At 35.9% G+C, this 17,916-nt stretch overlaps 1 protein-coding gene across 1 annotated transcript in view; it reads right to left on the bottom strand.

Moving 5' to 3' along the window:
* The window catches only part of LOC131692291 (neuronal acetylcholine receptor subunit alpha-7-like), a 257,213-nt gene that overhangs the window by 176,793 nt on the left and 62,504 nt on the right, over positions 1-17,916 (bottom strand). Inside the window, exon 3 of the mRNA XM_058979263.1 lies at positions 11,190-11,329. Coding sequence (XP_058835246.1) covers positions 11,190-11,329 — 140 coding nt within the window. The remainder of the gene's footprint in view (positions 1-11,189; positions 11,330-17,916) is intronic.

Below are 17,916 nucleotides of genomic sequence, written 5' to 3'. Positions count from 1 at the left end.
AAGTGTATCTAATTTCTCTATTTCACTTTTTAATATTTTGACTATTCTATTACATTGCTATATGCTATTTTACCAGACATTTGACATTCTCTCTTGGGAATAAGTTCTATCTAAAATGTGTATAGCAATTCTAACAGATCCTAAAAAGACTCCACGACTGAAAATACGATAAAAAACAGTTACAAAATCAGATTGGCTGCATCGGATCTTTTGAATCCGGCCAGCTGCCACTAATCACTGGGGCACATTTTTATATGGCGACCGTGATAGGTTTTGTTTTGGACGAATTCTCCATTCCAAACAAAAAATGTGTAATACCATTGTTTTCGATTATTTGTGACATTGATTTTCTTGTATTCCCCTGTTTAAACTTGTAAATGTTAGGTAATAGGTAACCAAAGGTAACGAGTCAGATTAGACTAGGTTTTTAATTGCATTTGCTTCGACACGAATTGAGTAGAAAATTAAAAAAAAACACAATTGTACTCAGTCGCGAGTCACTCTGCATGTGTTTTCGCCCCTTCTAGAAATCATTCCGCAAGCACAAAACCAGTCGGAAAGATCACAGATGGCGGAATAATTACCGAACCAACAAGACACAAACCCACACAAACACATCAACACAACAACACGCTGGTTACGTATTGTTTCCGTTATCTCTAAGCACCGACAGTGCCAAGCAGTTACCATCGCCGCCTACTTCATCGCATCGGTTTAAAAACACTTACGCTCGGGTTGAATTGAATATAATTCCACGTTAGCTGTCAAAATCGCACCATTTGGAGGCAGCATGCTACTGTATTTAAAGGTGCAAACACCCGTCCAGGGTAGGCGAATCCAACATCAAGTACCGTAAAGTTCCTCCTTAGTTTTCAGTCGGTAGTATTAAGGAAGGATAAGTTTTGTTTCTTTTTCTGACAACTGGAGAGACTGGATCTTGGTGGGACATGATTCAGCCGCAATGTGCAAAGTTTTACCATGTTTCTGTGTGCCAGGACCAGAACGAAGAAATGCGAGGACAAGATTTGGGCAACAATAAAAAAAACACCATTTGAAATATGGCTACTGTATAGAGTTGCATCTTGACTAGGGCTCAAGGCAAAAAAGTTGCTCCCAGTTGGATGTTTCCTTTGTGCCCTTACCACCACCACTCGAGAAAGCGAGAAGGAACTTGTAAATCTTTCTAATTTAGTTACATTCGACCATAAATCTTATCCACTCTGACCATACACTCACTTTCTCTGTCTCTTTTGGGGTGAGAAAGTTTTTTTTTCTTCTCCTGTAAAGTCTCAAGCACTTTGAAAGCCGGCGAGTTGGAAAAGTTTCCCACACTGGGGAAGTGCAAAGTCCCATTTTTCCACTTCTTGGTCAATTAAGGACACGAACCGAACCTGCAACGGCAAGCGAGCGAGCGAGCTAGGCTACCTTTTCTCGCAGGAAACTTTTCACCCAAATCCGCTCTGCACTCATTATGGTCTGATCCAGTGGATAAGCAGGCTTTGCTTTTGGATTTAATAAAAAAAACATGCCTGCTATGATCTTGGAAGTAGATCACACGTAAACAAAGGAAAAAAATGTTCCGACATCGACTGAATTACTCTCGGTAGAAGCACCCTACTCTTTCTTCAAGATAAACTTTAGAAGAAAAAAATGGTCATCCCTGAAGGAAACGGTCTGTCGCAGTCGCCCGCCGCGGGTAGCTCCGAAAGCCAAAACAGAAAGCACACTTTCCCGAAACAAACGGACGAAACGTGACCCTTCAGTCGTTTTTTTGTCTTTCTTTCTTCTCGAAGGGGGGCGACATTTCAGCTTGAGAAAGTAGCAAGAACCGGTTGCAGATATGGCACAAAAATCCGCATTATGCGCCTTGCTTTTCCAACGAAATACAAAAAAATCCTGCCACGTCGTCGGAGTACTGAAGAAGTCTCGGAAAGGAATTTTATTAATATTTATGTTCATTTTTCAGCGACTAAATAAAATTTTTCCTTTGATATTTATGGCGGGCGATTACCCACTGCCGCCACCGGCTGGTTGTCGGTCGAGTTGTGGTCGGGAAGTTTCGAAATGATAATACCAGAAAGCATTCTCTTGTTATTAGATTTGGTCGGGAAGCATCATTTTTCATTTCTCTGTCGGGCAGATGCTGGAAAGTATTAAGCCAAATTGAATTATATTTAGACTAAGCAGATGAAAGTGTTGATTGGATTGAGAACCATTGCTAAACGGGTCATTAGCTAAGCTCAAGTGTAAATTGCTTGCCAAACCGAATATTTTTTTAAAGAATATTTTTTTTGCCTTTTGACAGTGAAATACCTCAATTTTCCCCAACATACTAGCATCATAGTTTGCTCAATTCCACATCGACAACCTTTTCCAGACCATTTCCAAGGTCGCAATCCTATTTTGTTAAATTGGCCCTCAACTGCTGTACGTAATCACCTCACCAGAAACGAACGAAAGTTCAGTTCTATTGTATAGGTAATCTCATCGTAGAGATCCTGAAGGTACATTCTGGTTCGACTGGTTCACCGATTTTTTTTTATTCTTTCACCCGCAACATCCTCGAGAAAGCTGGCTTCGTAATGCTAGCCACTTACCGCTCGGAGGCATCGAGCGAGACTTGAAAAAGTACTCGTTTGCCGTATATTTACACAACAGCCCAATTCAAATATGCATTTCGGTGCACAGGGGTTTTTCGTTTTTTCTTCTTCTGCTTGCCTCGCCCGGAAGCGATCTGAAGTTGGCCTCCTGCTCGACGGAGCGAAAAGGAGAAGATGGAAATACACCTTCGACGATGACGACGATGGACCAGGACGATGAAATGGCCCTGGTAGAAAAAAAACGAACTGGAAGCGATGAAGCGGACTGATGGGAAAGCTTTACTTTGCCCTTCTTTCAACGACCGATGTAGGAAGGATTGTTCAAGACTATTGAGAACAGAGTTAGCTTTTGTAGTTGCTCAAAAAAATATAATATAAAATCCAATAAAAATAATACAAATTGTAAAGCAAATTCAAATTTTGGTGCAAACTTCACAAAGATTAGTACAAATTTTAGAAGAAAATTTTGATAAGCTTCTCAAATTTGTGTTATAATTTTAGTACAACATTTAGAATTAGATTTAGATCCACCAAATTTAGTGCATCGAAACGAACAAATTTGACTAAATTTGACATTTAGTACAAGTTGTGCGCATTTTAGTACCGATGATAGTGCCAGTTTCAAATTTCTCAATTTTCTTGCACATTGCGAATTTCATAAAATTTTACTATTTTTAGTACAAAGTTTAGTACAAAATTTTTGATTATTTCAAAGCAAACCTTCGTGAATATTAGTACAGAGATTTCCGATTTTAAGACTATTTCACGCACAAATTGACAAGATTCGGAACAAATTGCTTACATTTGATATATTTCGGTTTACAAATTCTAGTACATATTTTAACCCATAGGTTCTAAAAATTTTAGTACAAAATTTTTGACACAGAATTTTAGAGCAAATATTATCAAATATTCAAACCTGTAGGATTTGTAATAATTTTATTTGAAATGTTGACAATTTTGAGTTCAAATTTCAAAATTTTAATGAAACATTTACAATTTTGTGTACTAATATTTTAAACAGTAGTGCAATACTTGGAACAAATTTTACTAAAGTTCTACATGATAAATCATACGGTGGTGCAGATTTAACGCATTTTAGTACAGTTTTTAGTACCAGTTTTTAATTTTACTATCAGTTTCACGAAATTTAAAAATTGCTTGAACTTTAACTTTACTAGTTTAATTAGTTTAGTACTAATTCTACTAAAATTCGTACATTTTCTGGCAAAAATTTTATTGCGGAAATTTTTTGGTGCAAATGTTTTGCATTTTTGTACAAATTTTAATACCAATGTTTTAATACTGATTCCCTAAATTTATGAACTTTATACATCTTATTGCGAATGTTTGAGAATTGGTTCAAATATTACAAAGAATTCAAGGGCAAATTTCATTAATTTAAGTTAAAAATTATAAATTTTTCACATTAGAAAAAAATTAGAACAAATATAATCAAGCTGAATACATAAGAAATATTTTCAAAATTCAATAAAAATTTCACTTTGCACAAATTCTAAAATTTGTAAAATTTAGTACAAATTGTCATTCCATGCGAAGTGATCAAGGCACGTGTAATCGACCTCCACGGATTTGAACAAAATTTAGAGGAATTGTTCATCTAGGGCCAATATATAAAAACCCAAATTTTTGTGACAATTGACCACCCCTCGGGTCATGGGAGCACCCCCCGTTTTGGCAAATTGCCAAAACCCTTGATTTTCTTTTTAATCATATCTCCGGTTCTATTTACTCTAGAATCAAACCACAAGATGGCTTTTGAAGAAAATTGTTCGAGGGGTCTATAAAAAATATTATTTTTTGCCGACAGTGTTGCCAACTATGCAATTTTTTTAGTTAAATATTAAAAGTTGATTTTTCTCTCAATACGTATATTTTAGTTTTGAAAATTTTAATACCATCGCGTTCCTCAGACATTTTTACATAAAAAACACTTATCATCCCAATATAATATGAGCACATCCTGAGATACACCGTTTTGAAGAGAAAAAACCGCAATTTCCCATATAAAATCGCAAGCGCACAACACTAAAAAACCAACTTGAGTATTCTGAGTTCAAACATAATTTTTCGTGAAGTAGACGAGGAATGATGAAAAACTACGTATTTGGTTTGCTTCTAGCAGATCAGGGTCGATTTTTATGACAGTTTGAAGATTTTATCAATTTTGGCCAATAAAAATGGATTTTTATATGAGAAAATCGGAGTTTTTCCCTTCAAAACGGTATATCTCAGGATGCGCTCATATTATATTGGGACGATAAGTGTTTTTTATGTAAAAATGTCTGAGGAACGCTGTTGCGGCACAGCAACATTTTTGGATGCTCCCTCTAGTTGTATTCTATTTTCTGCGTCGATCGATTATCACATGCAGTGAGCAACCATAAAGGAAAGTGAGATAGAGAATCAAATGTGATCAACCGGGTTGCCATCAGTATTGGAATATTTTATATGTAAGATTTTATGTTGATGTATTGAGCTATAGTTTAAGTCAAATCGCGACCACCGCCATAGGCGGTTGGTTTATAAGCTACTCTGTGTTAGATAAATTTATAATAAAATTGTTTTATTTCGCCCACCTGTTCGGTTCTGTGAACTTACTGTGTTTGCATATATTTGCACCGGAACGGATTCGCCATCTGAAATAAGAGAAGTTCTTGGTCCATCTCACCCGATTAAACTCCGTACCTGGAACAAAGCGTAGGACCCTGACGTATCAAACGCGATGGTATAAAAATTTTCAAAACTAAAATATACGTATTGAGAGAAAAATTAACTTTTAATATTTAACTGAAAAAATCGCATAGTTGGCAACATTGTCGGCAAAAAATAATATTTTTTATAGATTCCTTGAACAATTTTCTTCAAAAGCCATCTTGTGGTTTGATTCTAGAGTAAATAGAACCGGAGATATGATCAAAAGAAAATCAAGGGTTTTGGCAATTTGCCAAACCGGGGGTGCTCCCATAACCCGAGGGGTGGTTCAATTGACACAAAAATTTGGGTTTTTATATGTTGGCCCTAGATGAACAATTCCTCCAAATTTTGTTCAAATCCGTGAAGGTCGATTTCAAGTTTGCATCTTTTTTTGATCACTTCGCGTGAAATGACCAATATATATTTAAAAACAAATGTTTAATGTCGGTTCTAATTCTAAAAAAAATACAGACTGTTGTGCATATTTCCCATTTTGTGTTGAAGTCTGACAGATTTCGGTACCAGTTTTACAATGTTTAGTACAAATTTCACTAGAACTACCATTTGTTCAAAACTAAAATTTTCTTCTCAACTTTTACAAATTCCATTACCAAACTTATCAGTTTTGAGCTAAATTTAACGCAATTTTTGAACAAAAAAATTCAATATATGCCAATTTTATAAATTTTAGGACAAAGTAAAAGCAAAGTCCATTACATTTTTTTCAAAAGTTAGCACATTTCTTAAAATTTACGCGCACATTTTATAAATCACATGATTAGTAAAAAAACGCCTTTTTTAACAAACGTACACATCTTGGAATAAATTTCCAAATTTAGTAATATTTTGTTCAATTTTAGAACTAAGTTTGAAGTCTCGCAAAAATAACAATTTAAAAAATTAAGCACCCTTTTTACAGATTTTAGTACAGTTTATAACAAACTTCACCTATTTTCGAAGCAATTTAAGGTTTCAAGTTTTAGTACAAACAAGCGCATTTTTAAAATGACAGCATGATTTAAAAAATGGTGCAAAATTTATAAATTACAAATGTCTGTTCTACATTTTTACAGAATTTAGTACAATCTATAACAAAATTAGTACTGCAAACTACAGATTTTAGTGCAAATTTCACAAGTTCACAAATTTCAGAAACTTCCAAACAAATTACACAATCGTTAGTACAGGATAGTTCAACTTTTAGTATAAATTAAACCAATTCTGGTGCATTTTTTACAAACTTCAGATCAAATATAAAAAGATTGAAAAGCTTTAATTAAATTATTACAAACAGCTTAAAGATTTTCTTTGAAATTTTATTGCCAATTTTTAGTACAAAATCTAGCTTAAGTTTTATTACAAAGCACCATAATTAGCGTAGCATGAAATGGAGATTATTTTATCTATTATTTTGCAAAGTACAAACACATGCGTAATGTGAGCAAACAAAACCACTTTGTTACTTATCCACTGTTCAAACAATATAATTTAATTTTCGGGTGTGTAGTTAAATGAAACAGCCACAGTGGGTGGTGAAATTTCACTAATTTAACACCGTCCGGACGCCCAACAAATCATAACTACTACCTTGGAAACTGATGATAAACGACATTTTAAAATCTGAGATGACGGTTTCCTGTAGCCACAAAACACTGAAAACCTTCATCAATATGGATGTCGCTGGAAAGGAGGCTGGTCAGAAGATAACGAAAATTGATGATTGACGCCATTTTGAAGTTCAAAAAGGTGGCTGTCAGAGCCTGCAAAGTGAACAATGCTAGCGGTAGGAACTATTTTTCTACCTAATAAATGAGAAAAGAAAACGTGCGCTGATTTTTAAACTAACGCAGATTCATGGTGCTGTGCGCATCCCCGCGTAAAAGTTCCGCAGTGTACAAGTTTTAAGAATTTGATTTGGCACATTTTGTTGCACTAGATTAACATTAAAAACATGTTAAATGTCAATTTCAGCATTGTTTATAAATTTTAGTACAAGTTTTACGAAATCGATCTAGTGAAGCAATAACAACTTTAATGTTTATTTTAGTGCAGCATTAACAAAAGTTGGCACTAAATTTACAAACTTTAGTATAAATATTAGAACAAATGTAAATATCAAGCTTAGCAAAAAATAATCTTCACAAATTGCACGAATTCAATTCCGTGAAATATTAACAACTTTAGTGCGACTAATTTTAGAACAGACGTCTACAGCAATTATAAAAAAATACTATTTTGGAGCAATCTGCGAATTTTAGTACAAATATTTACAATTTTAACACTATTTCATGCACAAGTTTACGAAATTCGGCGCAAATTACTAACAGATTTGACAAATTTTAGGAACAATGTTTGAACATTGAGTATACATTTGGCTATAAGTATTAGAACAAATTTCAAAAATTTGAGTTCCCATTAAAAATAGGAAATGCTCAGGCACGAATTTCACAAAGTTTAGTACAAATTGCCAAACTGTTCTGCAAATTGTAGTAAAATTCACATATTATGGTTAAAATTTTAACTAAATTTAGTACATTTAATCGTACAGATTTTAAAAATTATAGTGCAAAACTTGTCTACAAATTTTTAACTTACAATTTTAGTACAAATATTTAAAAAAAATTAATTCAATTTAGTACACGTACCACAAATTTTATGATTTCTATGCATTTTAGTACAAGTTTTACGAATTTAATTTAACACAATATTGCTAATTTTAGAATAAATATTAGAACAAAATTTAATAAGTAATGTGCAATATTTATAAACACTACAACGACTATACCGAACTAACGCTTTAAGTATAAATTTTAGTGCAATATTTACAAAACGTAGCACCAAATTTACAAACATAAGGCAAGGATTAGACAAATTTTAATATCAACTCTAGCACGACTGTAAAATTTCAATTTGTTCTGAATTTAGCACAAATTCCACTAATCCTTAATTTAATTCGCGGCAATGCTTAGAATTTTGTGAACGAATAAAAAAACTTTAGTACCAAATTTTAGGTCTATTTGTTGTTCAACCGTGATGATTTCTGCTTTATAGTTGGCTTTCTACACCAACTGTGCAACCAGTTTTTCATTGGTTGTAGCCTCTGGGCAGCCGGCTGACGAGATTTGTTTTTTGTTTGTTTTTTTCTTTATAAGTATGTTTTACTGTAGTTTTTCACAAAAAAGCAGCTCAGTTGAAAAAAACATTTTTGAGCTAAATTTGCATATTTTAGTGCAAATATTAGAACAAATTTTAGCACTAACTTACTAACTTAACTTAGGTACAAGTATGACAAATTTACAAACTACACACAAATTTCAGTTCCATAAATGTTACGGATTTAATATGGGTTAAAAAAACAATCTAGTGTAATATTCACAAATTTTTGTACTAAATTTCTAAACTTTTTTGCAAATGTGAATTGAATACCAAATTTTCTAATAAGATTTCACATAAATATTAAATTGATTATAATAAATTCGAAAATCTTGGTAGATTTTTCGATGTAATTTGTTAAAATGTACTAACTTAGTACAACTTGTATTAACAAGTTGTACTAAATAAAATACATTTTAACAAATTACATCGAAAAATCTACCAAGATTTACGAATTTATTTTAGTGTTACATTAACAATTTTTGTTAAATTTTTGGTGCAAAATTCGCAATATTTTTTAACAAATTTTAGCACAGGAATTAGAACAAGTTTTAATACAAATTTAATCACAAATATAATAATCTTTCTAATCTTTACAAAATTTCGCTCCAGAAGTTTTACGGATTCAGTTTAGTTTAGGGTGAAGTATTTTAGCACAAAATTTACAAATGTGTGTACTAAATTAACAAATTTTAGTACAAAGACTATAACGTGTTTTTAAACCAATGTTAGCAAAAAATTTAATTCAAGTTGGACTAAATTTAGTGCATTTTAACAAACTGCATTGAAAAATTGGTATCAACAGTATTGATTTGTAAAAAAAATTCTATTTCTATTCTAACCCTTACACAGTCAGTATTGAAAAACATCCTGGAAAACACTACAGTTATTCTAGTGTTTTCCTTGTCAATATTAATATATTTACATATATCGCAAATATTAAAACGGCCAGGCCTACTGTGCAGGGTTGGGTTTAAAGATCTTTCAAAATTAAACGACAATTAAATAATTCAATTAATACATAATTTGATTAACGAATCATATCGAATCTTAAAGGAGGAAGAAACGAGGACAACCGTACCAACCGTTTTCGTTTGAAAGGGATATGATAAATCGTACCTAACTACGTGCATATGTTCGCATGTACAACCGAACCCCATGTACGTACACGGTGTGTGTACACGTCGGTTCGAGGAGCTAGTTTTCTCTTTCTCACTCTCATCATCGCTAACGTTGATAATTTTTGCCTTGCGCAAATCGTTCTCGTGTATACACCCGGTGTTATGTACACGGATGTTTGAACTTTGTTTGTATACCGTTCGCTTGGGTTCGATGTTCGAGGCGAACCTGTACATCGAGATGAAGCATGTTTGAGGTTGAAATTGTCAATGTTCATGGGAAGTCTGCTCACAAAATTAATTCCATCTTATTCATTTGTTCCATTATCCTTTATCGATATAATACATGACCCATAAGTTACACTTTTTAAAAATTTGATAGTTATTGTCTCTTGGCAGCTGGCTGCCGAGAAACAGCTGTTTTTGTTTATTACCCTCTGATAACTCATTGAAACTGCATCGATGTTGTTGACTATTTTCGATAGTTTAGTGACTAACAGAAACCAACAATATGATAATTGAAAGACGGGTAGGTATTCTAGAGTGAATCGGTTATGAAAATCAGGCCGTAAACTAGAGCTGAGCTGGCTCATATTAGACATGATCGAACGGAAATTTGTGTTCTAGTTCTTTAACAGAATCGTTCCACTATACATGTCAAGTTCGTCTTTCAAATTTTATATCTTTCGTTCACACACGTTCCATCCGTGTCCAATCTTTGTCATGCAACATATGACAAACAATGACAATAAACCTTCAATTTGAGATTCATGCCCACAAAAAAAGATTAATTATACTGACGTTATAGGCATCAAGGCAAAGATAACTCGCCATTCAACTAATTAGTCGCAGTTGACTGGAACCAACGACATAACCTGGCACTTAATGAAACCTTCCGAAGCAAAAGTGTTTCGCTTGTTACCGGTATATTGTATTACCCCTCTTAAATGTAAAGAAAATTTTTTTTCAAACGACACTGCTTTCTTGAAAAATGAACATCAGTAGCGTCTGGCTGAAATGGCACAATCCCCATATTGATCGGATGTTTGTGCCTCTCATAGTCTGCGTTTTATTTTTTTCCCTTGCTGTACTAATTTGTAAATGTATCTTAATCCCAAAAGAAGATCTCATAACCTATCGAAACGTCAGGCGTAAATAAGATAATGTGTTTCTTTTATCCGAGATCCAGCTGGGCAATGCTGAAAAGCTTTAGTTTCAGATGTACAAACAATCAATCTTTATGCGCTGCCGTGTTTGGCATTTTTATTTAAGTTTTTGTTAGGGCGAAAAACTACAACAGAATTCACAAAGTGAAAGTGATATAGTTCGTGATTTTCGTAAGGAAAAAATTATGTTAGTTATTTCCCATGCGGAAGTGGATTTTTTCAAGAGCTGCTTTCCAACAAAGCATGGTGGTAGAATAAAAACATATTGGGACCTGATGTTCACAAGTAACTAGAGTAGTCTGAGTATAAGGACAATAATAGCAAACAATGGAGTTGGTCGTACCCAGACCAGGACAAAAATAACCCTGATACTGATAATACTGATTTCACAGTTGGATAATGAATTTGGATTTTTTATCCAAAAAAAAACTCACCACATCGATAATCTGCATCAGCGTCAAACCGAAGCTGAGCTGCAGTGGATCGGACTCATTAACCACCGGCCGCTCCAGTACATTGTAACTATCCAGCAGATGGTGCAGTAGACGCTTTTCGTGGTAACCACCCTGAACCACTGAAAATAGAGAGAGAAAAAAAAAAAAAAATTAGACTATTGAAGTGCGGAATACAAATATAAACGATGCTTGACCATTTACAACCAGATTAGCACTGAGAGGTTCCCATCAGAGAAATTCACAATCACAAACCACACAGTCCATTACAACAACGGATAAACTTTTGCCCATTCACTCACGAACCACTTTGTCCGGATGCTTAAGCCAACTGCAGTGCCGGACGGCACTTGAACGGAACCCAGACAACCATTTGACTGCCACCGAACGGACAAAGTGATACACAAACGCACACATGTTACTAATCCAAAGACTACCCCGCGGGTCCCACCCAAAATCCCAGAGCAATTGTGTAGCCATGTAAAATATATTTACATGTTTGCCTTACCCGGCCTTACCGTGTGGGTGTATGTGTCCGTTCTATCCGCCTGCCAATAGAAAGCCTATTCACAGTAGGAGTCGTCGAACGGATATCGAGAGGCAATTGAGAGAACCACCAGCACCGGCCATCTGTTTGCCATAGGCTTATCGTTTTAATCTAACGCAAAAGCTGATAAATACACGTATGTACACTCACATCACGACGACGGGCTAGGCTGCCGGTTAAGCTGACCTCCCTCCTGCTTCGATTTGTGGCCGGAGCCGATTGACACGACAGGATGTCAGCGTACTGATTGTTCGTTCCTCAAGCTCATTAGTTGCAAAAAGGACGGATACTGACTGGACCGACGACGACGACGACGCAGAAGTGCTTTGATATGGAGTGTAATTATTACTGTGTGATAGTGATCATCGTCGCCGTCAACGGGCAGAAAGGAGCGACTGTCCGTTGGGCCTGATCTGTCCGGTTGAAATAGGCCGCATGTGACTAATGAAAACATGTCGGTCGGTGTAGAAAACGGGGGCCGGTATGTTAACGCACAGCTTCAGTACCGCAACAATAAAACATGAAAGTGAAAAATATGTCAAAGGGTTCGACTCGGACTGGAACAGTAGGGTTCATCGGCGTTCAATCGTTTGGACAGTAGATTGAAAAAGCATCGCTTCGTCACACATTTTAGTCGGTCAATCAATTGAGTGGAATGTAGTTTGTGAAAAAAAATGTACCGTCACATCAAAAAACGAACCCGTTTGGATGTCGCTTGGATGCCTTCTTTTTCTACCGTTTAACTGGATTTTATGGTGATCCGGGGTGATAATGGAGAGGGCTTTGGTTAGTCACGTGTTTTTTTTGGGGACACTACCGTGCTCGCAGTCACAAACACCAGGACCGAAGGCTGGTGCTATGTGCTGCAGGGAGATAAGCACATCCGCACCGAAAATGGTTAGGCCGAAAACAGGTTCCTGCAGGAACCATAAAGGATGAAGTACTGTTAGGCTCTACGGTACGTTCGAGTTAGTTAGCGACAAAATTTACGGTTCGATTTTGGATTATCTGATTATCGGAAAAGAAACATTTTCATGGATTTTGATTCAAAATTGTAGGAACCTTTTTCCAATATCCGTTTATCTATCGCAGCCTTCATGATTGGAAGAATAATAATCCACAATTTTTATTTTATGGTTAAAGAATCACAAGGAAAAATTATAGACAAGCATCTACAAGATCACAGAAAAAAATCCAGAAAGATTGCCGCTTCACTTAAACTAAATTAATATTTTCATTTTGAAGGATTCCAATAATACAACGCTAGAAAAAGCTTCCTAGCGTGAAAGAAAAGGCCATTAATCGAAATTAAATACGATCTGAACTCGTGTGATCGATTTAAAAAGAAAAGCATCGTGATTGATGAAGCATGTGCAAAGATGTGCCTCCAAGTGGCTTCCTGGTGATGCCTGCCCCATCAATGATCACAAATAGCGAACCGAAAGAAATATACTGTTAACCATTCGCCGCTTTAGATACATGAGCACAGTGGCATAGAAATTCAAATCTCATTTCTGAGCTACAGAAGTCAAGTACCGCTACTCTCTTTCCGACAGGGAGGATTGTATCGATCAAGATGACCTTCACCTGAGGGGATCCTTTATCGACGTGTTTGTGCTACAGTAGTGGATTTTTGTGATTCTAAAGTTAGATCAGCCAAACCAGAAGTGAAATGTTGGCAGAAAGAAAAAATGTGTCTCAAGCAAATTGATGTTATTTCTATTCAGTTTCACCATGTACGTCATGATGTACTATTAGCCGTAAAATTTATTTCCGTTAACAACATGCGTCACTATGTTGAGTGTGACAATGTTTGGGTCAAGATCCTCGTATATAATTAAGATAACGCAATCGAGGTATGACAACATGATCTAACTCCGCATACACTCGATAGCACTATTCGTAAATTCATGTCATTCATGTCGGAAAAGTTCTTAGAAGAACTTCTTCCCAAGTCTTAACAACGCTGTTCGCTTTTTTTTCTTCGTGACCCTGCGATCTGGTTCTACCTGTGCTCAGATCACGCTGTGTACTTATGACAATCAGGCTCCGATTTGTCGGTAATGCAATCTGACAATCTGCATACTACGGAAAACCATGCGCTAGAATACCAAAAAAGAACCAAAAAATAATCTCCACATGCACTGAGAAATCGCGAACAATTCGATGGAAGCACATTATAGAGGATTTGTATTATTTGTTGTCAATATTTAAAAGATACGCGGCTCTGTTAAGCTCACGAATTGAACCGTGTCAAATAAATTAATCATAAAAACCAAAAAAAAAAATAGAATCCAATTCGAACTGGGCAGGTATGAACGAGAGCAAGGTCGAAAAGACACCTTTTCGTTCCAAAAATAGAAAATCACTTCGTAAAAGATGATCCTGGCACCCAAAGATCCGTGATCTCTAATCGTGAAAATCTTTAAATCCAAGCATATCTGATCCTGGAACTCAAGGATCGCTTATTCCACAATTAAAAGATTCCTGACCCAAGGATCGTGTAATCCAAGGAGTCTTGATCTGGAAACTTGAATTTCCTTGGTTCTGTAATTCAAAAAGCGTTGATCCAGAAACTCAACGATCGTTAACCTTGAATCTTAAAATCGACGATTATGAAGCTCAAAGATCCCGAAACTTGAGGATCCTTTATCATGGAATTGAAGGATCCTGAAGCTCACAAAACCTTGTTCACTCTGATCCTGAACTTCAAGGATCTTCGATCCTAGAATTCAAAGATCTGTGATCTTTGCACTCAAACTCCTCATTGATTGTAGTAACTAAAAAATTTTGCTCATGAAATTCGAGGATCATTGAAGTCAACTCAAGGACCCTCGATCAAGAAACTTAAAAATCCTAGATTCTGGAACTAATGGATCGTTTATCTTGTTACTCAATGATCTTTGTTCTTGAAACTCAGGAATTCTCAAGCTCTGGAATGGAATCGTTCATCTTGTAACTCAAGGATCAATCAATCCTGGAACTTAATGCTTTCTAACTTTCCTTGATTCTGAAACTCGCAGATCCTTGAACCTGTACCTCAAGCATCTTTGATCCTGGAATTCAAGGGACTTTGATCCAGAAATCAAAGGATTTTTGATACTGGAAAAAAACGATCTTTGATCCTGGAAATCGTGAAGCCTTGATCATGGAATTAAGGAATTCAGGAATTAAAAAATCCTTGATCCTAGTTCTCAAGGATCGTTGGTTCTGGAACTAGCGCCACTCTGATCCTGAAATTCAATGATTTTGGATCCTAGATCGAAAAGATCTCTGATCTTTGAACTCAATGATCATTTATCCTATAGATCAAGTATCGTTGATCTTAGTGCTTAAAAATTTTTTGATTCTGGAACTCGAGGATTCTTGATAATAGAACTCAAGGATCCTTGATGATGGAACTCAAAAATGTTCGATCTAGGAACTCAAAGTTTCATTATCCTTTCAGCTCAGCTTTGAGATCCTTGATCTTGTAATTCAAGGATCTATCAATTCTGAATCTCACAGATCCTGTCACACATGGTTTCTTGATTTTTAAACACTAGATGGTTTGATCCTGAAACTCGAGAACCCTTAGTCACTCCTGGCTCCAAAAATATGAAGATTCTTGATTCTGGAATACAATTTCCTAGACCTAGCAACTTAAAAATCCTGGACTCGAGGATCACTGAGCCTGAAACTCAAAGATCATTAATTCTCACGGATCCTTGATTTTAGTACTTTAAAATCCTTGCTTCTAGAACTTCGAAAGTTCTTGATCATGGAATTCAAGGATCCTTGAATCTGGTCATGGAGCTCAAAAATCCTTGATCCTAGAACTTAAGGATTCTCGATCTGCGAACTCAAAGTATCTTGACCTTGGAACTTGGGAATCTTTGTAACGCTATCAACCCTGGAACTCAAGGCTTCTTGATCCTGTCACGCAAGGTCCTCAGACTCTAGAATCCTTAATACTTGTTCTCAATGGTCTATGATTCTGAAATCAAGAATCCTAGATTATGTTTTTGTTGTAAATTCAGGGAAGCTCTGTAAAATTCGGAGAAATAATATTTAATAGAATTTCACACAAGTTACACACCATTAGAGAAGTTCCACAAAACTTCAGGTAGATCTACGAACTGCCTCTGAAATCTGTGAACTTCAGGAACGTAATTGTCGAACGTTGGGGAAAATCTGTGAACTGATAAAATCCAGGAAAATTTTGAAAATTTGAGAAATATTCTGTAAAATTTCAAATTCTTGAATTTCAACGAAATTCTGACAACTTTTGGAAAGATATTCTACAAGATTGAGGAAGGTTTTGTGAGCATGAGGGAAGTTTGGGTAAACTCTGTAACCTGAAGATAAGAAAGGCTTCGAATCTCAGGAAGATCTGCGTACTGTACGAAAGCTCTATATTTTTTGGGGAAAGTTCTTCAGTTTTCTGAACCTTCCCATGACAAATTCCAACGCAAAGCTTCCCTGCAATTCGCATAACTTCTCTGAACTTCGAAGAATTTTTCCTGGAGATCGCAGATTTTTTCTCAAATTTGTATAATTTCTCTAAAACTTGTTCGCAGTACGCAGTGCTTCCCTCAAGCATTCCGAAATGTCCAGTGATTCGTAGAAATCCCTTGAGTACTAAAAAACACCGCAACCACAAACCACAAAATAAATTTCGCACCGATTACTGGAGAACACAATCACGATTAACTTCTTCACGCAGACCCATCTCAGGCCTATAGTGCACGAGGTGGAACAGTTTATGAGCGTGAAATTGGAGCTTTTTCTTACAGAAGTGTCACGCATACAACTACATCATACACGCAATGTTGTACTGATAACGTTCAATTGTTTAAACGAGGAAGAAAGCTTTGTGGTGAAGATTAGTATGCAACACGATGTCGAATAAAACAGTGTTAAAACCAACAATCCCGTGTATATGGACAACGATATGACTGAAATTCTCTTACACGATTTAGTACTGCGCACAGATTTGATTAAAAAATTCAAGTCAAAATAGACAGAAGAGGAATGTGTTTCAACTGACACTTGGAGAAACTTTTTCCCTGGCATTCTCAATAGTTACGTAATGCTCCTCAAATTTTCAGAAATTTCCAGCAGTTTGTAGAAATTCCTTAAAGATTATAAAACATCGCCGAGGCTTGCAGATGTCCCTAAAAGTCTAAATAATTTTGCAGTAGATTGGATGGCAGAATATCTCTGCTTGCCAGAAGTTTTTAGGGTGCTCCTTACAATCGCAAAAAATCGGTAAAATTAGAGCTTGTGCTTACAGAAGAGTCACGCGTACAACTACATCATGCACGTAATGTTGTACTGATAGCGTGCAATTGTTTAGCGGAGCCAGAAAAGTTAACATAAACATGCGATGCATAGCTGTCACCATCTGATGAACGTTGGGGTGATAAACGCGCTACAAAGCTTAGCGCGAGCATCTTTGCTGTCAGATAAATTTGTGTATTTAAGAAACAATCATTACGATTATATATTATAATATAATTGTATTTTTTCAATGCAAAACGTCTATTGTTTGAATGTCTATATGGAATGCTGTTGTCGCCGAAAAAGGATTCTTAGTTCCACGTATTCCGACCGAAAGTTGAATCGAATACACAATTTTATCCGCATAATTTATATGCGGGATATGTCAAAAGTTCATGCGGAGCCTCTTCATAGTAGGAAAATTTTCATGATTCTCTCTGAATTTTCCACCGTGCCTTATTTCTACAATGGGTAGCTGTATGACCCGATTGTTTACAATGACGGCCTGCCCCGCGGCACAAGAAGGTAGACAGGTAGACGAGACTTGCTGAAAAGAAAAGTTTGGAAGAGCTAATCCGTCGAAAAGCTGAGGAATGAGGCTGATATGAAATAAGTTGTTTTCTTATACTCCTCGATTTTGTTGAACACATTGCATGCAAACCAGTATTTTCACCGACTGATGCAAAGGGTTCTAGAAGAAAACTACCCCATACTTCGGAATTATGGCTCCTGTTGGAGACTACACCATCAATCTCTACTTCTCAGGCGGGTACGTAGACAAGATACTTCCTTAAACTCGGCCGAGTGTTGATTCGTTAGATCACGCAATATATCGATGATGTTAAATGGCTAATATTCGGTTCGAAAGCACACCATCCAGGGTGGTATTCAACGGGGAAA

The sequence above is a fragment of the Topomyia yanbarensis genome, chromosome 1 (genome assembly GCF_030247195.1).
Source record: "Topomyia yanbarensis strain Yona2022 chromosome 1, ASM3024719v1, whole genome shotgun sequence".
Classification (NCBI taxonomy): Eukaryota; Metazoa; Arthropoda; class Insecta; order Diptera; family Culicidae; genus Topomyia; species Topomyia yanbarensis.
This window is presented reverse-complemented; position numbering and strand designations above follow the sequence as displayed.